The sequence below is a fragment of the Diplotaxodon limnothrissa genome, linkage group LG19 (genome assembly GCF_057381915.1).
Source record: "Diplotaxodon limnothrissa isolate DT_005_m linkage group LG19, D_limnothrissa_male_GT1.1, whole genome shotgun sequence".
NCBI classification, from domain to species: domain Eukaryota; kingdom Metazoa; phylum Chordata; class Actinopteri; order Cichliformes; family Cichlidae; genus Diplotaxodon; species Diplotaxodon limnothrissa.
The window spans coordinates 6,524,712-6,552,330 of record NC_140614.1 but is presented as its reverse complement, the minus strand read 5'-3'; the positions used below and the strand labels follow the sequence as shown (position 1 = coordinate 6,552,330).

The window sequence follows — 27,619 nt, the reverse complement described above, 5'->3', positions numbered from 1 at the left end:
TGCCAATGGTTAAACTTACCTCCTTTACTGAAGCTTGCTCAGCTGATACACGCCTGTCTTTGAAGATGTTGATAGCTTCCAGGATGTGCGCCTGCAGGCAGTGTTTGGCCTCCTCAAAGCCATTTCTAGCTAAAGCCTGTGCCTTAGTGTAGGCCTCTGTGTAGGCCTGGGGAGGTGCTTGAGCCAGAGCAGGAGGTTTGATATTAAGATCTGGTGACTCAGCCTGGGTTTGAAGCAACACATCGATCTCAGAGACGAGAATAGTCTGGGAGTGTTGAATTTTCTGTTTCAAAGGAGACTGGGTTTCAGTCTTTGGTGGGTCAAGTGGTTGAGTCTGAGGTCTTGCCTGTGTGGGAGATTGAGTCTTGGACTGTGGCACTGTTTGGGCCGTGGGAGGCAATGACACCGGAAACTGAGGATGGTGCTGTGGGGATAACTGTGCCTGAGATTTGGGTTGGAACACTGGTTGGACTTTGGGTTGGACTGGTGACTGAACTTTGGGCTGAGTTGGTGATTGAACTGTAGGTTGTAATTGAGGTTGGGCTTGCACCTTGGGTTGAGGGGGTGATTCAACATTAACTTTAGTTAGTGACTGAGCCTGTGGTGGCAATTGAGATTCGGGTTTGGGCTGTGGCAGTGATCCAGGTATGTGTTTAATTGGTGACTGAACTATTAGTTGAGGTGTCATTTCAACATCCTGTTTTGGCTGTAGAGGTCTGGGCTGTAGAGGTGAGTTACCTTTTAATTGAGTTTGTGACTGAATCGTTGGTTGTAGCTGAAGTTGGGGCTGATGCTTGGGCTGAGAAGTTGATTGCTGGGATTGAATATTAGATTGAGTCCCCTGAGTCCTGGCAAAGGGCTTTTCTTGAACTAATGGCTGTGCCTGGACGTGTGTTTGGGACTGGGCCTGCAAAGTTTGTTGCTGGGGCTGTGAAGGAAGCTGAGGATAGGCTGGATGTGATGGTTGTGACTGGAGAGATATCTGTGTTTGAATCTGAGATGGAGAGTGATGTTGAGCTTGGGGTTGATGCTGGACCTGTACATACTGCTGAGACTGAGGCTGCTGATAAGACTGAGATGGCACTTGCAGTGGTGCTTGAACCCAAGTCTGTTGCTGAACTTGGCCTTGTTGTGGCTGAACTAAGTTAGAAGCTCTCATCTGGGTGTGTTGATGCATGGAACTATGGGGCCCAATTTGCTGCTGTGTTTGAGTCCAGGGTTGGGGTTGAGCTTGAGGATGCATTTGCGGTTGAGTATATGATGGCCCCATATGAGAAACCCTATGGTGGGCAATCTGAGGCATTTGCTGGGCCCACTGTGATAGAGTCTGAACTGTAGGATAAGCCTGAGAATGTGTTGCTTGGCCCATTTGCTGAGGATATGGTTGCGGGATAGGGTGACTCTGCTGGGGAAATGCTTGATTTTGTGTTTCTTGTTTATCTGTCCACTGCTGAGATGTGGACTGAGCTTGGGCATAACCCTGGGAGTATAACTGAGGTTGCACTGTAGCCTGTGGATGCTGGATAGACTGGGTGACTGAGGATATGACTTGAGTATAAGCTTGAAAGTGCCCCTGTGAAATATGGCCTTGTTGCTGGACCAGTGCCTGTGCATGTGTTGGATACTGAGTCATAGGATCAGTCAAAGAATGACTCTGAAGGTGGAGTATAGGTTGGGCTTGGGTTGGATGTTGAGTCAATGGTTGGGCCTGACTTAGCCTGGCCATTGGCTGAACATTAGTTGGAACATGGGCATGAGCATGGGCATGTGGGTAGGGCATTGACTTGGGATGGGTCTCAGACTGATCAGCATAGATTTGAACTTGGGTCTTAGGCTGAGGGTGTGTTTGAGGTTGGACCTTGGGCTGAGGGTGAATTTCATGATCATTCATTGATTTTGCATGGGTTTGGTCCATGTTTGTTGACTGAGTATGCATTGGAGGCTGAGCCTGGGTTGGTGGCTTGGGGGAAGGGGGCCGGACAGGGGCCCATGATTGTGGATGACTACGAAGCTGAATGTGAGATGGTACAGGAAGCTGAATTGGGCCTTGCAGTGGAGCCTGAACACTGGAAGGCTGTCTGATCTGAGCCCATATTGGGACTTGAGCTACAGATTCGTCATGGGGTAGTACCTGTGGCTGCTTAGATGGCTGAGGACCAGCTGGTTGAACCAGAGCCTGATCCTGTAGCTGGAGCTGTTGTTGGGTCTGTGGCTTGGTTGATGACTGTTTCTTCACAGAGTCATGGGACTGAGGAACACATGGTTGCTGTGTATCTGTAGTAATGTGGGACTGAACCATAGTATTGGTTTGTGATTGATTTGGGGCCTTTCTTTGTGGTTGAGGTTGACTCAAAGTTACAGCATGTGATTTATTTTTGGTATTTGATTCTTGTTGTGCTTGTTTTACAGTTTCTTGTGGTTGTTGTTTTTGCTGTTGTTTTTGCTGATGCTGCTCTTTTTGCTGTTGTTGATGTAGCAGTTTGTCTTGTTGCTGATGCTCTAGATTTTCAGTTTGCTGTGTTTGCTTCTGTTCCACTTTTTGTTGTTGTTGTGGCTGCTTAGTCAGTTTTGCATGGGCCTCATACTGTAGCCTGGTGGTTGCTACATTTTGGGAAATTACCTGAACTGATCCGACTGCTTGTGTCTGTCTAGTTTGAACTAGATCTTGAGTCAAATCCTGCTCTTGACTTGGAGTTTTCTGCTCTGGAAAAGCTGGTTTCTGAAGCCATGGCCGGTTCTTCATGCCTTGAGCTTTTCTGCTTTGGAGCTCTTGGGAACTTAGAACCTTTTTCTTTACAGCTGGTTCCTGAAGTGGAGTCTGGTCTTTGGATTCTGGTCTTTGTTTAACTTGTTGTTCAGCTTGTATATTAATTACCACATGCTGTTGAACTTGTTGCTGTTGTACCTGTTGTTGCTCCTGCTTGGGCTGACTTGGTTGTGGTTGCACTGGGAACAACTCCTGCTGCTGAACTTCTTGTAGAAGATACTCCTCCTTTATTTCTTCCTGTTCTTTCTGTCCCAGTTTAATTTCCACCTGTCTTCTAAGTCCCTCTTGGAGTAGGTCTTGCTGTGGCCCTTGATCTGGAGTCTCTGTTGTCTTTTGTGCAGTGGCCATTGGCCAGCCTTGAAACTGACTTTCTGGTGGCGACTTTCTTCTGGTCTGCTTCACAGCTTCTGCGTAGGTGTATGGCATTGGAGGAGAAGTCATCTTTTCTTCTTTGTAATCTTGTACCACTATCTTTGGCACAAAGGTTTTTGTATGCTTGGTGTCTAACTGTTTCAAATGTTGAAGCACTGCTTTATCTTGAATAAAGACTTTTGAAGGAGGTCCTGCTGGAGGACTTCTGCTTCTGTCTCGTCTGGCACCCAGGCTGCTTAGCATACCAACTGCTTCCTAAAAGTGACATCATGCATCTTAGAAATAAAGTACTTTCAATTATACTGTTTTGTCTGGTCAGAACATGTCTAACAAGGTTACTTCACAAAAAAACCCCAACTGGCCTGTGACTGAGCAACAGCAGCTCGCACTCGATCCTGCATAGCAGAGGCATGGAGGTAGTGGATGGGAGAGCTCTTCTGATTTGTTGATACGATCACCTGCAGGTCTTGCTCCTCTGTGACTACCTGACCTTCGAGCTGTAGACCACGGGAAATAGTGACCTGGAAAATAAAAATGTTAGTTTTAAATAATCATAAATGTTTCTTTATGAAAGGATTTAAAAGCCAACACTGCTATGCAGTGATTCATCTCACCCTGGCTTGTGAGGTCTGGACCTGTTTTTGTTGCCGATCGGTGGCCCTTAGCAGGTGGTAGAGCTCCCTGGCTTCAGTCTCCCAATGTAGAAGTTCAGCCAATCGACTGTCCAGCCCAGACACACTGTGTTGCAGCTCTACACAAACCTTTTCTGCCTCAGATAATGTCTGCATAACCTGGTGACAATTAAAGAAAAGATAGCAAAGGACAGATAGACTTACTTTGATTTTTTTTTAAAAAGAACAGATATAATCATTTTAATCTTCATGACCACAATCATAATAGTTCTTTTAAAAGAAGAGAAATCGTTCATACTTCTGGTACTGCAAGCTTCAGTTTCTGTAACTGATCTGCTGGGCATTCTGGGGCAGAAGCCAAAGCATCCAGATCCATGTCTTTAATCTTCCTCATTATAAACTGAAGAGCAGAAATTGAGCAATAATTTAGAAAGATTTAATTTGGTCATTTAAATCAAAAATAATCATTAGAGCTGAAAAAGCGCAATGACTTGCTAGTGATGCCGTTGATCCTACCTGTAATCTTTTCCTGTAGGTGCGTAAAGGACCCGCCATAACGTCCAGAGGCTCTTTGAGAATCAGTGTGCCCTCTCTGATCAAAGCTCTGATTTCCTCTGGGTTTACATGGGTAACTTCAATTGGCTCACCAATGTTTTCCTGGAAAAAACACAAATAAACATGTTAAATAACAAAGATAATTTATTAATAATTCAATGATGTAAACATTAGCAGCAGAATTTCATAAAATTCTTGTTTACTGTATGTTAATCTACTGTGTAATTATGAAATTAACATAAGTGAAAAGAGATGGAAACTTCAAACTGTGTTGTGTCCACAGTAGATTAACATACAGTAAACAAGAACTTTATGAAATTGACAACACTTGTTCAACGTGCAACTCCAGATATAAGAATGACATTGCACTGTACTCAAAGACTATAATTCCAGCTACTTTCATACAATAGGTAAAGATGGAGCACTGTTTTTAAACTTTGAGTCACTCCCTAGGAATCATTGTTTCAATAGAACAATCCCATTTAAATTCCAAATGCATGAGACATTAGGCTGCTACAATCACTGCTGCCTCTAGTCGCATAATGCCAAATAAAAAGAAGAAACTAGGCCAACGCTTTAGAAGAACAAAGCTATACCCTCAGATAAAAACACCCTCTGTAAAAAATAAAAGCACAGATAAAAAGTTGATTTTAGAGTGCCATATGGTGGGTACTTTATCAAAAAAAAAATTTTTTAAGTAAATTCATGTCAGGAAAATATTCTGATTAATTCTCTAACAAAAAAATAGCTTGTGTGATTGAGTGTTCAAACATTTCCAAATTCTTTGTCATTAAGGTGTTTTAGAATCTAAGCACACAAATCGGGTTTTCCTTGATCTTTGACTCACCAAAGTGTTTTTCTTGACAAACTCAGCCCACTGCATGTTGACTTTTCGAAGCTCCTCTGCCAGGCTCCTGCAGGTCTGAGGATCTGTTGACTCAATCAGGAAGTTCCCCACTTCATTCAGGTGGGCCTGATGAGATCCCCACTCAGCCATGGATGCGGAGGTCAGCTTAATAGAAATTTTTGTAAATAAAATGGCAAATACTAAAATATATCATCTATAAGGATAATGTAGACATTATTTTATTTAGATGTTATTATTGCAGACTTTTTACTTGACTTGTTATTCCAAGTCATAACAGACTGATCCCCTATTACAAAGCAAGTTATACTAGCTTGTTTATGACATATTTATTATCATAGAGCAATACAGTTATAATACTTTAATGAGTTAATCATACCTCAGGTCTGTGGCTGTGTGTTGCAGAGCACTGTTCAAGCCAAGCCTGCAGGGAACTAAGGGAGTCGCTGTACGAGTCCCAGGCAGACAGAACCCGTCCCATTGTGCTTTTCACTGTGGTCACGTCCTCTAAAACAACAGCAGTGTCCTCCTCCAGCTGCTTCACCTGCTGACTGACATGCTGATAATCTGAAGCTATGGAGCAAAGAAATAATATGAACTAAAATAATACACTTTTACTCTAATGGGGAATCAAAAACATTAATATAAATGAAGAAATACAAAATATCTGTTACAGAGTATCACAGTACTTACCAAGGGCAGATTTGCTTGAATATTTCTCGGAAATCTGCTTCAGCTTACGAATAGCTGTTTCCAACATGGAAGGCAGCTCTTGTGTGTATACGAGTTCCTGAGTTTAAAAAAATGAATACAAATTAATACTGTCAGTCAACACTAACATCCATGCCCTTTACACAGTAGAAGGAACATTTTTGGATAAACTAGTGAAGAAGTTAGAGAAAAACTCTGAATAAAATTCACCACTAGAACCAGAGGGAAAACCCTGATAAAAAAACTATTTACAATAGCCCATTTTGGACATCTTCACTGTATATCACAGACTGTATATACAAGATGGACACACCCAACATGACACATCCATTGGTTTCCAAAGTTCCAGTGTCAGGCCTTGAGATGAGAATTTTCACTGATGCTTTCTTGACATGTCAAAACCAAATTTGAGACACCGATGGGCACGTCCCATGTTCAGTAGTGATTTGCGAATCACATCGCCTGCAATAAAACACACCCTACCCTAATTTATGATTATAGTATTCATTATGACTTCATACTACCACTTGAGATCACAACTGAAGTATTTACCGAGGTTGTAGAGCATAGGTATCAAGGGCCATTTTCCTATGAACCTCCATTGTTTGCGAACACAGAAGGCGCCCCCTGCTAGCCTTTAGATAAAATGCATATTTAAGGCACTTCCTCACTGGCTTCACACCTGGAAGCTTTGTCCGTCTTATATATAGTGTGTCTTGTATATTAAGATACTATGTGCAGAATCTGTTTGTCTTAGCTGCATCCTGGTTAGAATTTCTATTATGTGGCCTTACATAGATATATAGATATTGTCCAAATTTATAATTATACCCCAAGAAAGATTAGTAACTCCAACAACAGAAATTACTGTACTGCTCAGATAAACATATACATATATATACAAAGAAAGAACAAAAAGGTGTTAAGAAGCATCGACACACCCCCAAGTATTAAATTGTGTTTTGAAAATACAAAGACTAAACAAAGATTACTCACATGCCACTCTTGCAGCAACACCCTGACTGCCTCTGAGGAGATATAAGGTCTCTTCCAGACACGAAGCTTGGTCCTGATCTGCCCCAACAGATCCAAAACAGTGTGGCGATGCTCTCTGTACTCTAGCTTGATCCCATGATACTTGGCAGTCACTCTGACGCTGGTAAATCTGATGAAGATGCCAACAGAACGTTAAATAGAAACTAAAAAATAAAACCACATCAACTTCAGAAAGTAAATTATCACTTTATAAGATGCTTTTCTCAGTTTAAGCAGTGATCTTGATTACATCCAGTCCCAGGTCAGGACAGCACAAGTCCTTCTATGACTTTCAGCTTAAACTAAGAAATTCATTCATATACTCTTCAAAAGTATATCCAGTTTGTGCATGCATACATTACACAGGCCACTGGAGAAAGTACCCTCACCTCCTCTTGAGCTCATCCATCTTGTCAGTAGGAATCATCATGTTTCCGTACTCATCTATGTTCTGGAAGGACTGGAAGGTCTTCACGTGCTGTGGCATCTCCTCCAGGCAAGCCTACAGCAACAACGAGCAGAGACAGCATGCACATATATATTTATATGCTTGCAAACATTTACATTTCACTGTCTACAAAGAGCCGGGGAAACCAGTTTTTGCTAAGATCAGCAACATTGTTTCCCAGTACATCTTAAAGTTGGAAATGATTACTTTGAGCAGTTCGTGTTTCTCCCTCGCTTCATCAGCAGCACGGCCGTGGTCTTGAGGGTTGCCATCTTCCTCAGCCAAAGCCTCCTCTGTTCTCAAAAGCCAGCGGGCTACTGTGTCCAAGTGGGTTGGAAGACTCATATCTAAAGCAACTTTGTACTCACGGAGCTAGATGAACACACAGAGAAAAGGAAGTCACAAGTAAAGTAAATGTCTTCGAATTGCAGTGAACAAATACACAAATATGTACAAATATACAAGCATTTACAGACAAATATAACACATCAGCCGTAAAGTAACAGATTAGGGTGTTTAAGAGTCTGTGTTGCTATGGTGCTGTAGTGTTATATTAGTACAGTACAGTATTATGACTATAGATCATATTTATACATTTATAAGGTTCTCTAGTCTGATTAAAAAATAACAAAAACTAACCTTTTCTGTGAGAGCATCCCACGCCTCTCTAAGAGTCCGTTGCTCATCGCTCAGTTTTGGGGTTCGTCTCATGGCCGTCAACAAAGGCATGATGGGCCGTCGTTGCTCATTAAAGGACACCAGAAAGGTCTGAAATACCTGAGGGAAGGAAAATACTTTTTTAGTGACAAATTTATAACGTGAAGTCAGTTTATAACATTAAACGCTGTGCCAAAACGTAGACAGGGATAGCTCAGTAGGTAGAGTGGTGGCCCCATGATCGGAAGGTCGGGGGTTCGATTCCCCTGAACAGCTTCCCTGAGGTACCCCTGAGCAAGGTACCGTCCCTACACACTGCTCCCCGGGCGCCCAGTGGCTGCCCACTGCTTCACTGAGTGAATGGGTTAAATGCAGAGAGGGATTTTCCCCACGGGGACCAATAAAGTACACTTTCTTCTTCTTCTAGACGTTTCATAATTTTATTACAATATGATGTAAACGAACACATGACAAAGAAAAAAAAGATAAAAAGTCCTTGGCTCACAAAAGGAATTATTAATGCTTGCAAAAAGAAAAACAATCTGTATAAACAGTTCATCAAAGTAAAAACAAAAGAAGTGGAACAAAGATATAAAGCATATAGAAATAAATTGACTGATATTATAAGAACGAGCAAACAACTTTATTATAGAAGAAGATTATATGAAAATAAAAACAATATAAAAGGAACTTGGGATGTGTTAAACAACTTAATTAAACAAGGATCTTCTGGAACATCATATCCTGAATATTTTACTGATGCAAATGGTGAAAATCACAACATGAGTAATATTGTCGATGGGTTCAATAAATTCTTCATAAATGTTGGCCCTGAACTAGCAGCAGACATCCCGTGTCATAAAAATGAAAATATCAGTAATATAAAATCAAATCCCTTTTCACTGTTCCTCTCAGCTACAAATGAGCAAGAAGTAATAAATATCACATTAAAATGTAAAAGTAAGTCTTCAATGGATTATCATGACATAAATATGTCTGTAGTTAAACAGGTTATTCTGAATATTGCTAGTCCCTTAACATATATCTGTAATTTATCATTTCAGTCTGGTTGTTTTCCAAAAAAAATGAAAATTGCGAAAGTAATACCACTATATAAAAGTAATGACAAACACAGTTTTACCAATTATAGGCCTATTTCTCTACTGCCTCAATTCTCAAAAATTCTAGAAAAACTTTTTAATTCAAGATTAGAAAAATTCCTTGAAAAACATCAAATAATAAATGTTGGTCAGTATGGTTTCAGAACGCAAAGAACCACTTCAATGGCGATAATTGAGGCAGTAGAAGAAATTACTGATACACTGGATAAAAATAAATATGCAGTTGGTATTTTTGTTGATCTCAAAAAGGCCTTCGACACAATCAATCACTCAATATTATTGGATAAATTGGAAAGATATGGTATTCGAGGGAAAGCTGGTAACTGGTTAAAAAGTTACCTAACGGGTCGGGAACAATATGTTAGCATAGGGCATTACCACTCAGAGAAACTTGGTATTGCATGTGGTGTTCCCCAAGGGTCAGTGTTGGGACCAAAACTTTTCAATGTATACATAAATGATATTTTTGATGTTTCTCAAGTACTTAAACTCATACTGTTCGCAGATGACACCAACATATTTTTCAGTAGCGATGATTATACTGATCTTGTAATGACCGTAAACAGGGAGCTAAAATTAATAAAAAAAATGGATGGATATAAATAAATTATCATTAAATATAAATAAAACTAAAGCAATGTTTTTTGGTAATTTAAAATATAATGTAGAATTACCAATTATCATTGAAGGTGTACCAATTGATAATGTGAGTGAAAACAAATTTTTGGGAGTCGTAATTGATAACAAAATTTCATGGAAACCCCACGTCAGACACATAAAAACCAAAATTTCCAGAAGCCTCGCAGTTTTGAACAAAGTGAAACCATACCTTGATAAAGATGCACTTCGTACTCTGTACTGTACCCTGGTTCTTCCATATCTTACATATTGTGTGGAAGTGTGGGGAAACACATATAAAAATACAACTAATCCATTAGTCACAGTACAGAAACGAGCACTGCGTATTATTCACAAGGCTGGTTATCTAGATCATACTCACAAATTCTTTCTTCGGGCAAAGTTACTTAAATTCCAGGATCTGGTTAATTACAATACATCCATAATTTTGTATAAAGCTTTTACTAAACTTTTACCGGCAAATTTACAAACTAGATTTGAAATTCGAGAAAAGGTTTATAATGTGAGAGGCTTTGGAGAATTCAAATTACCCAGAACTCGAACAACCCGTAAAGGTTTTTGTGTGTCTGTATGTGGTGTGAAAATCTGGAACAGTCTGAGTTTACAATTGAAACAATGCAAAAATATTCATAGATTTAAATTTCTCTACAAACAGTTGGTCTGGTCACAGTATACTCAATGATGCTTTTAGTGTGCTCTGTAATGTCTGTCCTCTTACCATTGCTGGTATGGATTCCAAAAGAAAAAAAAAATAAAAAAGTGTGCGTATGTATGTACATATATGTACATGTGTGTGTAGATATATATGTATGTATATGTATGTGTGTTTGTTACTTGTAGTTATTACTGCCTGTTACCTGTGGTAATGCAATTTATAATTTATATATTCTGTATTCAGTTATGAAGGCTCTAATTGTTGTTTGCGAGCTGCCGTTTAGATGCTTGTATGTGCCCGGGGCTGTTGATGGGTCTGTATGCAATGATGGGCGTAGCTGCGGGAAGTTTATTGTTTTTTTTGTTGATGAGTGAGTATAGGGGTGGGATTTAATAAGTTTTCTTCGTCCCACTCCTTTTTCAGGCAATTTTTGTTTTTTGTTTTGTGCATTTTATGTTCAATATAGGTATTTGTTGTGCCTGAAAATGAACAAATAAATGAATGAATGAATGAATGATGTCAGCCTATTACGGTGCTACTGTGACAGTGTAGGGCATTGTAATGAAAAAATAAAAAGTGTGTTGTATAACTCTTTCCATCTGATATATTAGATCAATATGGTTTCTTGAAAGTGAAGTTGAATCTCAACTATGCTCTTGGGCGCTAACAATGAAGGTTAAAGTAAAATGCTTAGGAATGATCAGGACCCTGACCCGAGTTTCACCAAAAGAAAATCAGCTCGAGCTGTTATTGGCATCTACAATCACACAAAATTTGAAAATGATTCTTGAAAAATGTGAACACTAGCCTGTGTTCACAGTTTGTTTCGTATGTTTATCTGGTAACAAACAGATAAACAAATGAAACTGATAGCATACTCCTTCCCTTCAGGGGGAGAACTAAAGAGAGAGAAAAAAATTACAACTGCTTAACACTGTTGTGCAAAACAGGATCAGGTTGTTGGGAAGAAGAATTAAAATGTTTTAATAACCAAATTCAGTTTTAACTAAGATCTGTGTTATACAGACAGTGCTTATTGTGCCTGTAATTACATCATAGGCCTGTTAAAATAATATCGGGGCCTCTGAATGTGCCAGACATTTACCTAATTTGTGCACTGATACTTAAAAATGCAACACATCCTGATGAGCTCTTGCTAGAAACATACATTATATCTTTCTGAGTAGCTTTCTCCTTCTGTGGAGTCCCATCCCTCCAGCAGCTCATCATAGGCCTGAACCAGCCAGCATGTCATTTCCTGTGCCTTACGGTCAGGTGTCACCTGGAAAGACACAATAAAAATTGAGTGGGTGAGGATGATCAAGTGATTCCAGAATTAAGTTTTACGTGATAATAATGTGGTCATAATGTGAGTGTAATGTAAAGTAAAAAGCAACACCAATCACCAGACACGTTACAGAAAGCTGAATAGCGCTAACTAAGTTGATTTTAAGCAGCGCACATACATAAGTTTGTTTTGGCTCCTTGGTTGTTCTTTGAAAATTCATATGAATATAGCAACATGTCACTTTGAAGGAGGTTGCCACCTTTACTGTTCACCTCTTCTCCTGTAAAAGCAGATCACCATCCTGTCATGCAGATCCTGTGGTGTGTAGTGTCTAGGGAACATAGCGTAGTACTGCTAAATTTGATTTGTTTCACTTATATACGCTTAAAGTTTAGTATTTTTAATGCATTTTCAGCTTTCTTTGTGAAATTCCAACAAACTAACTCACTCATATTCCTACAATCTCCCACTCCCACAGCAGAATCAAAAAGCAAAACACAATAGTTAAAAATAGAAAATATCTTAAGATGTCAAATGTCTACAGCAGCTACACTTTAACGTGGTGATATCCTGTCAGAAACCAAAGCTGACAGGTATTTTTATCTGATCTATCGTGAGGCGATTCCAGTACTGCTGCACCACCCCATGAGCGCTTTATTCTTCTCATGGGAGGCAAGAGAAAAACACCCTTGCTGTGGCTTTGGATCCTTTCCCAGAGAACAGGGCAAACTCGTTCAGTGTTGCATAATCAGTCCTGCCTTTAACCACCATGTGATTCGAAGGTAACTTTGGCTCGGAGCAGCTTAGTTTTAAACAGCAGTGTGTTAAGCATCCTCAGAATAAACAACTCCCCTGACGTGTCGTTACTAGATATAAACATCAGCAATAAAATCCATCGTTACTTGCGGGTACTACAAAGGGATTGTGCAGCTGATTGACATTGTGCTGTGATGATTGGTTGTGATGATTGGGTGTACCTGGCGGAGAGGTGAAGCAGAAATAGCAGGGGTGTAGTGGATAGGCAGGTTGATAGGAGAAGGACTTTTAGAAGGGGTCAAATATTGTGTCTAAGGAGGAAAAGGGGAAGGGGAAAGGAGAGGAAATAAGAGGAGAGAAGGGAAAAGACAAGAGAGAAGTGGTCTTCTCAAACACATCAAATACATTTAGCTGACCTCAACTGAATGCACACACGATATTTGATTTCAGTGTAAGAAGAACAGAAAGTCTTATTTATTCTTAACAGTTATAACTGCATTAACCACGTGTGTTCTGGCTGATTTACAATAAAGCATGGAATGAAACATGAACAGATATATAAGAGTTACATTCTGTAGCAGCGTTTGCAGGGCATAAGGTGGCAGAGTGGTATCATAGATGAGCACATGATAGTGTGCCATTCAGAACAATACATTAATTGTTTGAATGGAAAACACACAAGCTGAACAAGGGGAACCAGCCACTGATGACCAGATTACTGTTTGAACATGTCTGTAATTATGTCCACAAATAAGGAAAACCTTTAACTGCACCGATTATTTTGAACAGCTGCCAAAGAAAAAGAGCACAGAAGCCTGATTTAGACTTAGATCTAGGTTTAGATATCTGGGATTAAAAATACCCAATTTTGTTGAAATAAACACTACATGTAAACTTTTACTTATTTGCATTCTTTACTTAAAAATAGGTGTAGTTTGGGTTTGTTTTGCGCTGAGCTAATGCAGTTATAATGCAATTCAAATATATATATATAGAGTGTATTCTGCACCACTGGTTTAGATTGAGATCAGCATTACCACATGTTGACTTGGCACACAAAAGTAGGACTAGATTAGTAAAGGAGAAGTCTAAACTCTACCTGAACTGATTCTTAGACTTAAGGACTACACTAACAACTTTTCTGCAAATGTTTCTGCAGCGTAACCTGATGCCCTGTGTCGAATATAATAAACTCATACAGACCTGCATTTCTTCTTCTGGCACTGGCAGGTCCCTGGAGTACTGAAGGAACTGAGCCACATAAGTCATGATGGACTTCTCATCGGGGTCCCGAATGTCCACATCTGCATCAACATCAGAGTGCTCCATGATCAACTCCACATTGCAACACTACTTTGACATGTTTAGACTAACATCTGAGTGTGTTCTTGAAGCAGGTGGAGTTTAATACTGGAAGCTGAGGAATGGAGGTGTAACTCTTCTGTCTTAGAAACATGAAAGTCTGCTATTAAAGTAACAGGCAGAGCAGATGAAACAAATGAGGGTTTTATGTAAGGCTGAAGCAAACATGCAGCAAGTGAGTCAGCAGACCGTCAGATCATCTTGCCTTTAGGCAAGCTGGGTATGGCTACACTCTGCATGCAGTTGCAAACGTGTAAACAGCAACACATTCTTTGCTGCTAGATATCTATGTGAGAAAAATATTTAATAAATCTGATCATGAAAAGAGTGTTTGTAGCAGGCGAAAAGGAGCAGAGAAATAAGCAACTGAGTGACCCAAAGGGAAAAAGCATAGCTTTCCTATAAAACTGATTAAGAAATCCTGTGCAACACATTGCCAAAGTGTGTGTCACTACTGATGATAAAACCATCATTGAGCAATCAATACTGGATATTTTCCCATACTTGGAGTTCTGGGTTGTTGTTTTTAACAAACTTATAACAATACATGTTTTTTATAATTATTGTGATTTCCTAAGTTTTATTTTTTTTTTAAAAAGTAATATATACGTAAAAATGCAATTAAACTTTTTTGGTTTAGCAACTTATTACAACTGTCGGGTGTAATGCAATGGCTTAATGTAATCAGATTACATTTTTCAGTAATGTTGTAACGTAGTGCATAACTGTGCTGAATTCAGTAATTACATTATAGCTATGATTGTGTCACCGCCTGTGTTAAAAGGTTCATCAGTTACAAACTGATTTGCCAGAACAAGACTATCATACGTAGCCAGCATGTTATTTATATAGTGCCAAATCACAACAACAGTCATTTCAAGGCATTTTATATTGAAAGGTAAAGACCTTACAATAATATCTTCATTGTCAAAAACCCAGAATAATGTTAAAGCTGAGCACATGCTGACCCCAGCCAACAGGCCAGACCCCGGATTTCAACAGCTGACAAAGACAGTGATCAGCAGTCAGGCTGCAGCTTCTGTTTCTACAGCAGAATCAGTACGGTTCCCTTAATGTCTCCCTTGGACTGGGATTCAGCTGTGTTGTCAGTTTTCTGTTTATATTTAAAGACTAAAAGAAAGAACGTTTGTGTGTCTTCATTAGGATTTGTGTTGGTAGCCTATAGGTTTATATGCCTTTTGCTGGTAATTATGTGCAGATTTCAGGTCAATTTACTGACTAAGGCAAAAGTAAAGTAAAAAAATAGTTAAAAGTAGCGTAATGAATTACTTTCTCTGGGGAGTAACGTATTTTTATTACTTTTAAGAAAAGTAATGAGTGATAGAAAGTGCTTAAAGACACACAACAAAGCATTGAATGCATAGGAGAATGTGCTTGTATAAGTGTGTTCTATAAGTAGCACTCTTGTTGCCATTTCGTATCTGTTGTCATAAAGTGCATTTTGAACTAATCGAGTTCTTCCCCTCACCATCAGGCTCCAGCAGTCGGGGGATCCTCAGCTCTTTCTCTGCAATACGGAAGGCTTCCTCCAGGTTCTGTTTGTTGCTTCTCGTTCTGGCCTTGGATAGGTCCACCAGGTCAGGCCGCAGAGCATACAGGATAGCCAGGAAAACCACTCCACTCCTCCAGCTAGCCTTGAAGTCTTTTACGTTTACTGAACAGCCAGCTCTGAAGGAAAGAAATTATTTTATTACTTTTGTAATAAATGCACTTCATAATACTTCTATGTCATAAAGTACAGACTGGCACGAGTTCAAGTTCAGCAGTTCAAGTTCAGCAAAGTAACAAAAGATTAAATCAAACAAGAAACAGCAAGATTAAAAGATAAAATGCAACCAAAGATCAGAAAATACATTTTTATACAAGAAATGTGTTCACAAACATTTATTTCATTTAAAAAAATACATATTTACGACCTATTTACAATAAAAATGTGTGAAAATGTATTTACATTGATATTATTCATCATCTCCAGTCCTATGTGACTCCAACTGTCTGAGTCTTCGCGTATGGAACCCACAGTACTGGGTCAAGGAAGACTTTAATGTATAAAATATACATATACAGTAAATGTGTTCAGTTTTTTCATGCAGTCTTTATGCTGTTACATAGCCATTGCTCTTTCAAGGCAAAAGCACCAGGATTCTGTAATATTTTGAGCATTTAGAAATAAATACAGAGACTGGATATGTAACAACGAATCAATGTCCCACTCTTCACATAGTAAAGTCCTGATCTGGATTTGGTCTTCAGCCCAGACCTGGAAATGAGTAATAATTCCCAAATGAGGATACATCACTCACACATCATACACTTGGCTCACAGATGATAAGGGGCTATGATCTACCAATATATGTGACTCTATTGTGTTAGTAGACCTTTCTGCACTGAATCATACTTCTTATTAATCTCTGGCTCAATTCCACAGCATGTCTTTGTCCTGTCTTCCTTCTCTCACCCCAACCGGTCGTGGCAGATGGCCCCGCCCCTCCCTGAGCCTGGTTCTGCTGGAGGTTTCTTCCTGTTAAAAGGGAGTTTTTCCTTCCCACTGTCACCAAAGTGCTTGCTCATAGGGGGTCATATGATTGTTGGGTTTTTCTCTCTGTCTATTATTGTAGGGTCTACCTCACAATATAAAGCGCCTTGAGGCAACTGTTGTTGTGATTTAGCGTTGTATAAATAAAACTGATTCAAATTGAATTACATCAGTGTAACCCATAATTTCACTACACATGTACGGTGACAATAAATGTGTATTCTATTTTAAAAACGCTGCAAAATACATTAAGACGCCTGTTTGCCAAATATTACCATTCCCTTGATCAAGTGCTTACTTGTGGCACTGCTCCCGGACCCACAGCAACAGTGCTTTCTTGGCAGAGACTCTAAAACGATGATGTAGTGGTGAGCCTCTGGGAGGAACTGGACTGCTGCTAGCCGAGTGGCTTGAGAAGGTGGAGCGCGTGTCAAGACTGGCCAAAGACTCCATAGAGGACTGACGGGAGTCAAAGGTGAGGGAGCTCGCCAGCTCTTCGATCTAAAATAACCAAACGCTAGTTTGAGTTTTACACGATAGATTTACATTTGGCATTTAGCATGAGGAAATAAAAACCTCATCAAAACCAAAGTAATAAGCAATGCACAACAAAATGGACAACAACAGAAAAGGGGAAGAAAAACAATCTTACATGATACTGAAGAATGATAGTCCATATAAGGCCCAGGATGATGGATGGTTTTCCATCAATAATGTCAGGAATGTGTATGTTAACTAGCTTTATCTGGGGAAAAGGAAAACTGTTTAGAGTTTTTCAAAGATATTAGAATCAAAATCTAAACATGAAAGTCTGATGGGGAAAAAAAGTGTTTGTGTAATCTTTAATTTATTTTTGTTCAATACCAACAATACAGTTTTCCGAATAAAGTTGGTGGTAATATTAAGCCCCTTTAAAAGATTGTTTACCGATTTCTTCTTAAGAAAGGAGAGAGCCTTCTCGATGTTGCTCCTGTGCTGAAACATTCCCCTGCCTCTCTCCCGACTCTGAAAACCACAAAGAGGTGAATCACTCAGATCACAAAAGTTCTTAGCTGTTGGTTGGAAAGCATGAAGCATTAAGGTAAAACTGGACTTACGATGTGCAAGCCACTCATCACCTCCAGCAGGTCCAGCAGTTTGGAGCCATCACGGAAATCATTGAAGAGATCTACAACCATGCACGGTGGCCTCCTCTGTCACAAATATACATTTTGTTTATGTTATTTTACAGCAAGTTTCTAGCCAAGTATCTTCCAAATCACCTCTTACTCAGAGAAAGTTATGTATGAAAATATGTTGGTAACACAGAAATCACAGGAATTTGGAAATTATTTCAGGGATGATGCTTCTTAGAAATTATGTAAAATGTTGATGACAAAAATTTACAAAATGGGCAGTGACGTGTGCAGATAACACATGTAACTGGTGGAGACCAGTTTTGTAATTTTGCGTGACTATATAACTTTATAGCATGACGCAGTTTTCGAGGCATTAAAGCCAAACAAATTAGTTAAAGTTTAAAGAAAAGACAGCTGTTTGTTGATTTCTTAGAAGCTGACATTTTGAGCATGGGGACTTTTTCTCTAGATAATGATGTGTACTGTATTTGCATAGTCATAGTCATGGGCATTATTATTGATAAAATCTTACAGATACACTTAACAGGTTTAATAAAGAAACAATGAATGGCATTAATAGCAAACACTGTACAGTGGATCTGGCAAGTATTCACAGGATTCCACATTTTTTCATGTTCCAGTCTTATTCCAAACTGTAAGAAATTCATTTTTCACCTTGAAATTGTACAGAATACTTCATAGTGACAAAGAGAGTTTGTTTTAAATTTTTGCAAAGGTATTAAAAATAAAAACCAAAGAAGGGGTTAGATCTGGATTCTTGATGGGGCACTCAAGGTCATTCACAGAGATTCCCAAAGCCACTCCTTTGACATCTTGGCTTATGTGCTTAGGGTTGCTGTCCTGTTGGAAGAACTTTTGCCACAGTCTGAGGTCCAGAGCGCTCTGGAGCAGGTTATGAGCTAGGATGTCTCTGCACATTTCTTCATTTATCCCTCAACTCTGACTGGGTTTCTAGTTCCAGCTCCAAACAACATCCCAACAGTATGATGGGTCCACCACCATGTTTGACTGTAGGAATGGTATTGGTCAGGTGATGAGTGCTGACTGCTTTCCTCCAGACATGACGTTTGGCATTCAGGCCAGTTAGCTCATTCTTTATTTCATTAGACCACAGAATTTAGTTTCTCATGGTTTGGTGGTTCCAAACTTGGAGCCCACTGTGCTCACTGGAACCTTCAGTGCTGCCGAAATTTTTCTGTACCCTTCCCCAGATCTGTGGCTCAATACAATCCTGTCTGGGAGAACTATAGAGAATTCCTTGAACTTCAGGGCTTGGTTTGTATTTTGACATGCACTGTCATGCATTCTAAATCATGTCCACTGACTTCATCAACTGCATTTACCACACGTGGACTCCAATCAAGTTGTAGAAACATCTGACAGATAATCAGTGGAAGCAGGATGCATCTAAGGTCAATTTAGAGCGTCACGGCAAAGCTATGAATACTTATGTACATGCTATAGTTGCTTGTTTTGTTTGTTTGTTTTGTTTTGTTTTTTTTTAATTGCAATAATTTTAAGCAAACGTTTTTACTTTGTCATTATGGGGTATTATGTGTTAAAGGCATTAACATTAAAAATAAGTCAAGCGCTGTCAGTACGTTCCAGATGTGCAGATCCACATTCTGTGAGAACACTGGCAACACGTTTAGGCAAGTGAGATAATGTTATGTTCTAAATTGTGTGACAGTGTTCAGTATGAATGTGATATAACAACACACAATAAACTGTACAACTGTGTTTACTGACAACAATGTCAATAAAAACATCCAGGATTACCGTCAGGGATCCTGGGTCTGAGCGACCCAGGATCCCTGAGCAGTTATGGACTAATATTATAATATATATTTTGTATTGCTGTCCCTCGTTATCCCTGCTTGTGTGTGTGTGTATGTGTTTCTGCGGGCGCCTTCAGGCCTGGTGGGTGTGGCCCTGCTGGCGGACTGGCCACACCCGAAGCCACACACCTGCTGCTGATCAGGCCTCGTCGGGGGAGCTACTTAAGAGAGTCTTGGAGCTCCCACCGACGTGGGATCATTCCATGAAACTCCACGTTAGTCCATCCAGTTGAACTGAGTTAGTGTGTGTATGCCCGCGGTTATATGTGTCCTGACGGCTGCGTCTATTGTGTCCCCAGGAGAAGTGTGGAGCGCCAGACAGCAGCCAGCACGAGGGGTGCTGAGACACGGGAGCGGAGAGCACTGAGACACGGACTATTCACGGAAAGACACGACACGGGAGTCAGGGAAAGCACGGGGATTTATTGTTGTTTTGTACCATACACTGTAAATAAACGCACTGTTTGTACATAGAGCACCGCGCCTGGGTCCTCCTTCCCCACGCCTCCCACGGTTTGCCATGCCAAACCGTGACAATTTCATGGATTACTGACTACCTGACAGGCTGCAGTATTTTCCTAGCTACAGTAAACCAGATGATTGATTGAATGTCATACATAATTCTAATTTCCATTCCCAAACCAATGCCCTGTGTCATGTTGATCAAGTCATAATTGACTTGCTAATAACTGACTTTCTATTATGTACTCCGATCCCGGCATAAAAGGTCACTTTTGAATTTCTAGGAGGACACAAAAGTTTCTGCACCAAATATTATTCACACGTGATACACATGTGCATGGTTGTAATGTGAGGTGTAATGTGACCAGCCCCAAAAGGATCAACAACTATTTCCACCATTTAGCTTACTGGCAAAGTTCCCACCATGCCGGACCTTTGGTTGGGTGGATTAGGTGGGTGTGTTTGGTGGGCCGTCTGTTGCTGTCTGTCTGTGTGCTGTGAACCTTGCTCCTTAATGCTATATTTGTGTATGCAGCCACCACTCTACTGTCCTCCACTGTGATATTTACAGCTGACCTTCACTATGAAGCAGAAAGAGTCTGTCTCTGCTGAGTCATGTCAGGGGACAGAACCTTTACACAATGCATGTGTTTGACAGCTTTCCTATAACATCTCGCCTCCTTGAAAAGTTTCAGAAGATGCTTACAGTGGAAGTATAATGATTTGATTTTAGCAACTCTTGGACAACTTTTGTCCATGGTGGATCTTTGTCATGAATAAGCTGAAAGTTTACTGAAAGCGAGCCATTTTACTGCTACTTGTGCTTTTCTTTCCATGACAGTTGAAGGGTGCAGTACTGACAAGGTCACTTTGCTGTCAGGAACGTGCGCTTCATATATTATCCATGCAGTATGGAAAAATATGTCTTTTCAAAGGAAATGCACATGACTAAAACTAGCTGCATGGTACTACGTAAAACACAAATACTAATATAAAGGAATCATAATCTTTAAAAGTCATTAGTGAGAACAATATTCAGGACTTTTCATGTTTTCTGCTTCTTCTTTTAGTCTGACAAAGCTAATTATGTGAGAGTGACCAATGGACTCACTGTGTATAAAGTTTTGGGAAAGCATTTTATGTTTGCATGTTACAGTAGACAAATTCTTCAACACGCTGCAGTAGTTTTATGCATGGTTTCTTTCTATTGTGTGCTTGTATCCAGCACACAGTAGAAAGTAAGTTCATCCTTCACACATACTGTTCACACATTTAGGCCTCACCTTTGCCAGCTGAGCATTGACCCAGTTGGTGAAGGTCCTCTTCTGAATCTGTTCTTGTTCCACTGTAGGAAAGGAAGAATCACTGCATTAACTTAGACATTTAAACAACAAATCACAAAAGCATCATATCTTGGGAAAGGGAGCCATAATGCTCCCCACGAACTGTTTAGACTGAGAGAAAATGAGAGTTGGCACAGTTCCTTGGACTGCTAATATTATAGGTCTCTTTGGTTAAGAGAGCATGGGTCAGGTAGAAAGAAAGTTTAAGGCTTTTCAAAAGAAAGTTTTTTGAAAACTCCAGGATCTATATTGTGTTGTTTACTATAGGTTTCTTCAAGCCATGACCACAGGTTTATAGACAGACAGTTAGTTGTTGTCTTGAAGGAGATTAGTCAAATCTGCATAGAAAATAAGTAGGTGCAACGAGAAGCCTATGCTTAGCATCCAAGTGAAACTGAAGGACATGGTATCTTCTCAGCTATAATCCTTTAGAGCACTCTAAGTCTCACTAATTAACACACTGTATCTCTTTTTCTCCAGTTTGTAACAAGTAATTCAGTGTTACACAAACGTATCATACATAGTTCATGTTGTGGTCAAATGTTTTCATCACCTCATCATGGACATGAATGTCATGGTAACTTTGAGCTTTTAATGATTTTGTTTGAATTGTTCTTTTTCCATGGTGGAATGACTGTACATCATACATCTTTATTGACTTTTATAAACCATGAATTGCGTGCACAAGCTTGAATTTGTTTTGGATTTTCCCCACCGGGTCCATGCAGGGTCACAAATATTCAGATAACAACACTAATAATTGGTTACATTTACACCTAGATTGCAAATGTTTGGTTACCATCAACAAGATTCTGACATAACTGATTCTTAGCAGAACTGGCATGTTATTTAAAATGGTTGAGTTCCTGATGTGGAACAGGCTTTTAAGCATAGTGCATAAATTTTCAATACAGTTGAGGTTGGGGCTTTCCACTATTCCAGAAGTATGATGGTGCCATTTCTAAACAACTACAAAGAGCTTAACTCACAAGACCCAAACAGTCATTCTCAGGTAAGAGGAAATTAGTTAGGATTTTCAGAAACAACCCAAGACCCATTAAGGCTTAAGCCTGCCATGAAGTGGAAAGTGCTAGAACTTCAGTATTCCTGTGACAGTGAAGGCAAGTTTTATATCACCATAAACTGAGAAGGTGTTGACCAAGAAAGAAAGCCCTGTTTTAAAATCAACACCGTCAAGTTTGACTGAAATTTAGAGCTGCCCAATGTACCAGAACCAGCTGGTTCTGGTACATTGCACACAATCAATTGCATGATGAGAGGCCTACCTCCAAAGCCTTTTGTTTCACCTCATATCAATAGCGAAACAGTTGAAACTTGAAGACAACTGGGCAGTGACAGCAGGACATTGATTGCAAAAACACATCAGAACTGGTTTTGGAATGGATAAAGCAGGTTAACATTACACTTTTGAAATGGTCCCAACCTTGAACATTTCTGCACTATGCTTGAAAACCTGTTCAATATCAGAAAACCAACCAATTTAATTGAACCCTGCCAATTCTACCAAGAAGAGCGGACAGATATCTAGCCTGAATTATGCCAGAAGCCTGTTTATGGCTAGCAAGAGGATCTGGTTAAGGTGTAGCTTGCTAGGAGACATTTATCCAAATATTACTTGAGCTGTTTGTATACTCCAGACTCTGTATGTATACAGACTCCTGTGAACCTGTGTGGATTCAACAAAAAACACACAAAATAAATTTAAAGCTGTCATTACAGTCATTAAAGATGTATGCTGCACAATCATTCCACCATGGAAAAGCAGCAGTTCAAAGAAATCAAATTAATCAAAGCATCAAACTTATGACATTCATGCCCATCATGAGTGTATGAAAACATCTGACCACAACTGAAGGTCCCCCATGAAACAACATAACCGTAAAGGGGGGGGCATAGCAGCCTAAACAGTTTTATCTGAGCCAACCTTGGGGTTTAAACAATCTGCTTTATTCAGCAGAATGAAAAACATTAGCAGTGTGCAATTCATCTAAACAGTAGATTCTAGAAGTTCACCTATTGCGAAATTAACAAGCATTTGCAACTATAAGACTGCTGCATCCTAAAAGCTGTTTATTTCTTTAGGGTACACCCAGATTGCTATGGGAACACTTTTGGCAGTATTATAAACACAAGTATTTGGTTTGTGTGTTGCCTGAACAAGCCACAAACCTCGAAAAATGACTCATCACAAAATGTGTTGCAAAAACTTTTGGGGATTCCTAAAAACATAATCAAGAATCTCACATATACTGTGATCTAAGAATACTGAGTAGTATTTACATTTAACGGAAGAGTATTATATTTTGTATGAATTCCCTTTGTTTTCTTTGTTCTTTTTAAACATACTTTATGAAGTTTGTAGTGCAGTTTGTGGGGGTCAACTTGAAAGAAAGGCAGATATGAAATATAAAATTGAGATCAGAGGTCAAATGTGAGATGATATTTGGATGCATCCCCATTAACCAGTATTATTTCCAAAATGTGGCCAATAAAAACAAAAGCATTGTTTTTATAATATAATTTATTTCCTATATGCCTATACATATAGAAAATGAAATATATACAAACAATGGCAGAAAGAAACAATGCACTGACCAGTTCAGCAACACCAAAAGGCCCCAAAGACCACAGAAGGCAACTAAAGGTTAAACAGCTTCACAACATCCAATCAAGAACAACCAAATGAGAGGAGGACGTCTACAAGGGACACCTTAATGAAGAGAAATGTTGAGGATTTAGAGCAAGGTGCAAACCACTGAATACAGTCAAGACCAAGAAGGCCACGTTAGACTTTGCCATAAAACATTTAAAAGGTTTGGCACAGTTCTGTGAAAGATGAAACCATAGTTGTACCAGAAGGATGGCAAAAGTATTGAGAATGAGAGGAACAGCTCATGATCCAAAGCATACCACATTATCTGTTTAACATGGATGTTTTTGTACCTCTTCAGACTTTGAAATTTGGCTAATTCAGTCTTCTTGCTATTGTTCCTTGTCTTACATTTTCACATACAAACAGCATTTCGGAAACTTTATGAAGGGTTTTACTTGACAACAGTGATGTATTTATTTCCCTGGTGGATAATTAGCTAGCTGAGCTTTCCCAGCTAGCAGTTACAAGATTTTAAGAAAACTTGACCTCTGCCTTTGAGCTTGAGATTCAAACTTGTCTGAGAGTTTTAGTAGATGCACCTATGGTATCAGTTTCAACATGCTGCGTTGCCTGGTTCTCAACCTATTGCAGTCATAAAAATGCCTGCAATAGGGGGAATACCTTTTCACAGCACTGTATATTGTATTTGACTGGCTGACAAACTTGATTACTGCTCCTAGAGGAGGGGCTTTCTCCTGCTGTAAGAGCCTGCTATCATGTGCTTTCCTCAATCGAAAGCTTCTTGTTCCCTCAGGGTTAATGTGTCTGCAATTTTGACTACTGAGAGCAGGGCCTCCTCTATCTGCTCTGCATGTGGCAAATAGTGTTTTTAAGGACTACTGCATAATGCACAATGTGGTGCATTTCTGCAGTTTTTCAGACATTTCTAAAGGGATACTGGATAATCAGTCAGTTGTCAGTTTATGAAACAAGTCTCTGATTTAAATTAAGGGACTTGACTGGGGTTTAACAATGGCGCCTGATAAGCTGCCACACCCACCAAGACCATCAGGAGAGTACAATAAGGATTACGTAAATAGTTTTTTTTTAAAATAAGATTTCCTATAAATATTTCATGATTTTATGAGCAATTTGTTATGAATTTGTTAAGAATTAATTGTGCTTTATTTCAGCTGCCAGATAACAGGTGAGGAAAATGCTTTATAGTTTATAATGTTTTTTATGTAGTTAAAATGGGCTTTCAAACCTTCCTTACCTGGAAGGCAATTTTTTTAAGTACATGTAAAAAGGGAGCAAAAGTGTCAGAGTTATCGTTTGAAAATGTGTTTATCACAGATGTTACTTCAGTCCTTCAGGCTAAAAAGCCATTCCAAATAAGGGATTTGAAAGGTTGCTTCCTAAATTGCTAATTTTAGGCCTTCTGGACAGCTTTCATAACCAGCAACTGTACAAATGCAAAGCACTGATAGAAAATGTTACCAACAGAATATCACCGCCCCAAAATTAACATATACAGTAACTAGTAAAATTAGCAGTAACTACCATAAAATCATCAGGTTGGCTTCTTATTTCGGTTTCAGCTCAGCAAACTTTTTCTTTTTCATTTTCTTTTCTTTTTTTTGCCTTTTCAAGATGTTAACATTAGCCATCTGCCTTCATGGCTTTGTTGTAGTTTCAGCTACTACAAGTACAATGTTGCTCAGACATTAAATAAAGGTTTAACCTCTGAATAGCAGCCAAGCTTCGGTTTTGTGTTTAATGCGTAATTACATTCTACAGCAGTAGCTCTTCTAAAACGAGACTACTGTAGGTTTTATAAGATCTAAAACTTGCCCCAGTCCTGAGAAGAGAGCGAAGCCTATATATGAATTTGAATACATACATATGCATACTGTATAGGTGAGTTACTATTTACTTCCTACTCAAGACTGGTTTCTTATATTCTGCAGATACTGGACTATATCTGTAAATCTCCTGGTATAGTTTCTATAAGCAGTCAAACTAGGTTTAAGAGTTCCACATTCAAACGCTGCCTACAGTACAGTGTCTTCACACTAAACTCTGCAGTCACTTTCATTCCACACCAATCAACTTCACTACTAGAAAGACAAATGAAAGCAACTTACCCACAATGTGAGAAGTCATGCTGATTGAGCAGGTAGTGTAGTACTAGTAGTATTAGTAAACTCTGATGTTAAACATCTGTTTAAATCAAATGCATTTTTCCCTTACATGCTTTACCAAACCGATTCAACATTCAACACACCCATTGCTGCAGCAGAAGAGATTATATGAAATATGATATGAAATCCTATTGAAAACAATTCTTGTTTAAACCGTCTACAATTCTTGCCTGCAGGGATGCAGGTGAGTTTAGCTGGGCTCCACCTCTTTTAAATGTGACTCACCGAAATTTCATTCCTGCCCAAACACGACCTGGAACAAGCTAGTTCTCCTGCAGCATCCTAAGTACTTTATGCTGCACAGGCTGGAAAACCTGACTCAAATTCAAGCAAACCAAGCAAAATGGAAGACGAATTTTGGAAGACTAAGTTAATGCAACCCCAACCCCAGTTAGGTAACTGAAATTTAGCCAGTAGGTTACACAGTGCAGCTAAGCAAAAACGAAAGAAAAAAGAGTCACTCATTGACATAAATATGGTGTTAGCAATAGTGTAAATGTGCATGTCAAAATAAACCCAAAACTGCACCCTATTCTATTTGGCAATGCATAAAAAGATGATTAATGTTGTACCGACAACATATTAAAAAGGTATTTAAAGTGACATCACATGTTCTCCCTAAAACAGCCAGTGGGTATATCCACGATGCAGAACACATCGTGCTCAAGTCCCTGCACCCTATGCAAGAAAATATCCTCCCAGACTCAGTTAACAAGTGTTGAATACACCCAACAATCACACATAGCTTGAGCTATTTTTAGTGACATTCTTTTATCATTACACCTTCAAATATACACAAAAAATGACTTTCACACTCTTATTTTACAAGATGGCTTGTCATGGGGGCGTTGGGCTTACATCATTCCTTCTGGACATGGTGTAGCAGCTGGAAACTACATAACTGGAAAAACATTTACAAGGCTTAAAAAAAACACAGTGTTCTAAATGTGGGGAGCAAATGAGCTAAAAATAGCTCTGTGAGGAATGAAGTCAGATTGGACCCAATAAGTTAGGAGAGGCAAAAGAACTGAGGTAGGTACAGAGAAAGAACCACATATGAGCATGTTGAAAAGTCCAAAGATCAAGAGTCAAGGAAGATGTAGAGAAAAAAGATCTGAGAGTCACTCATTTTAAAAAATATAAGCTGCAAGAAAGAGAATAAGGAGAGTGGTGGATCAGGACTGAGAGAGGCTATTAAAAAAGGTGAAATAAGGACAGAAAGATTAAGAAAAGTTATGGAAAAATATGAACAACAAGTGTCTTTTTAGATATGTATTACTATACAGAACAAATATGGTTTTGCAAGTCTTGACAGATGTGTGGTTAAAGTGGGCTATTAATTTTTGTGCTGCAGTCTAGCATTGCTTCCAGCTGATGTCATGGAGATACTCTCTCAAAAAAATCACAATATGTAACCTTGTAATCGTGCCAGCATGCTCATAACGCAACACACATCCTTTTTTCATGCTCACGCCTGTTAAGCACTCAAGCAAATGTCAGTAAGTCTTGGTTCTTCAGTAAATGGAATATCCCCAAACGGCTCACATATCACCAAATACACAAACTGCATTTTTGGCACCTGTCAGGTAGAAAATAAAG

At 39.3% G+C, this 27,619-nt stretch overlaps 1 protein-coding gene across 5 annotated transcripts in view; it reads right to left on the bottom strand.

Annotated features, from left to right (window-relative positions):
• The window catches only part of syne2b (spectrin repeat containing, nuclear envelope 2b), an 86,328-nt gene that overhangs the window by 50,534 nt on the left and 8,175 nt on the right, over positions 1-27,619 (bottom strand). For 4 of the 5 annotated variants that reach the window (XM_085343066.1, XM_085343069.1, XM_085343068.1 and 1 more), the window contains exons 3-23: positions 21,143-21,204; positions 17,518-17,613; positions 17,348-17,425; positions 17,073-17,165; positions 16,719-16,921; positions 15,353-15,552; positions 13,705-13,805; positions 12,723-12,812; positions 11,626-11,739; positions 8,025-8,162; positions 7,593-7,757; positions 7,327-7,439; positions 6,899-7,067; positions 5,885-5,981; positions 5,571-5,764; positions 5,174-5,338; positions 4,288-4,428; positions 4,070-4,171; positions 3,754-3,930; positions 3,498-3,660; positions 20-3,390 (exon numbers count right to left, since the gene is read on the bottom strand). In XM_085343066.1, the coding sequence (XP_085199192.1) occupies positions 20-3,390; positions 3,498-3,660; positions 3,754-3,930; positions 4,070-4,171; positions 4,288-4,428; positions 5,174-5,338; positions 5,571-5,764; positions 5,885-5,981; positions 6,899-7,067; positions 7,327-7,439; positions 7,593-7,757; positions 8,025-8,162; positions 11,626-11,739; positions 12,723-12,812; positions 13,705-13,805; positions 15,353-15,552; positions 16,719-16,921; positions 17,073-17,165; positions 17,348-17,425; positions 17,518-17,613; positions 21,143-21,204 (6,032 nt within the window). The remainder of the gene's footprint in view (positions 1-19; positions 3,391-3,497; positions 3,661-3,753; positions 3,931-4,069; positions 4,172-4,287; positions 4,429-5,173; positions 5,339-5,570; positions 5,765-5,884; positions 5,982-6,898; positions 7,068-7,326; positions 7,440-7,592; positions 7,758-8,024; positions 8,163-11,625; positions 11,740-12,722; positions 12,813-13,704; positions 13,806-15,352; positions 15,553-16,718; positions 16,922-17,072; positions 17,166-17,347; positions 17,426-17,517; positions 17,614-21,142; positions 21,205-27,619) is intronic. The other variant, XM_085343070.1, reaches the window with a different exon arrangement.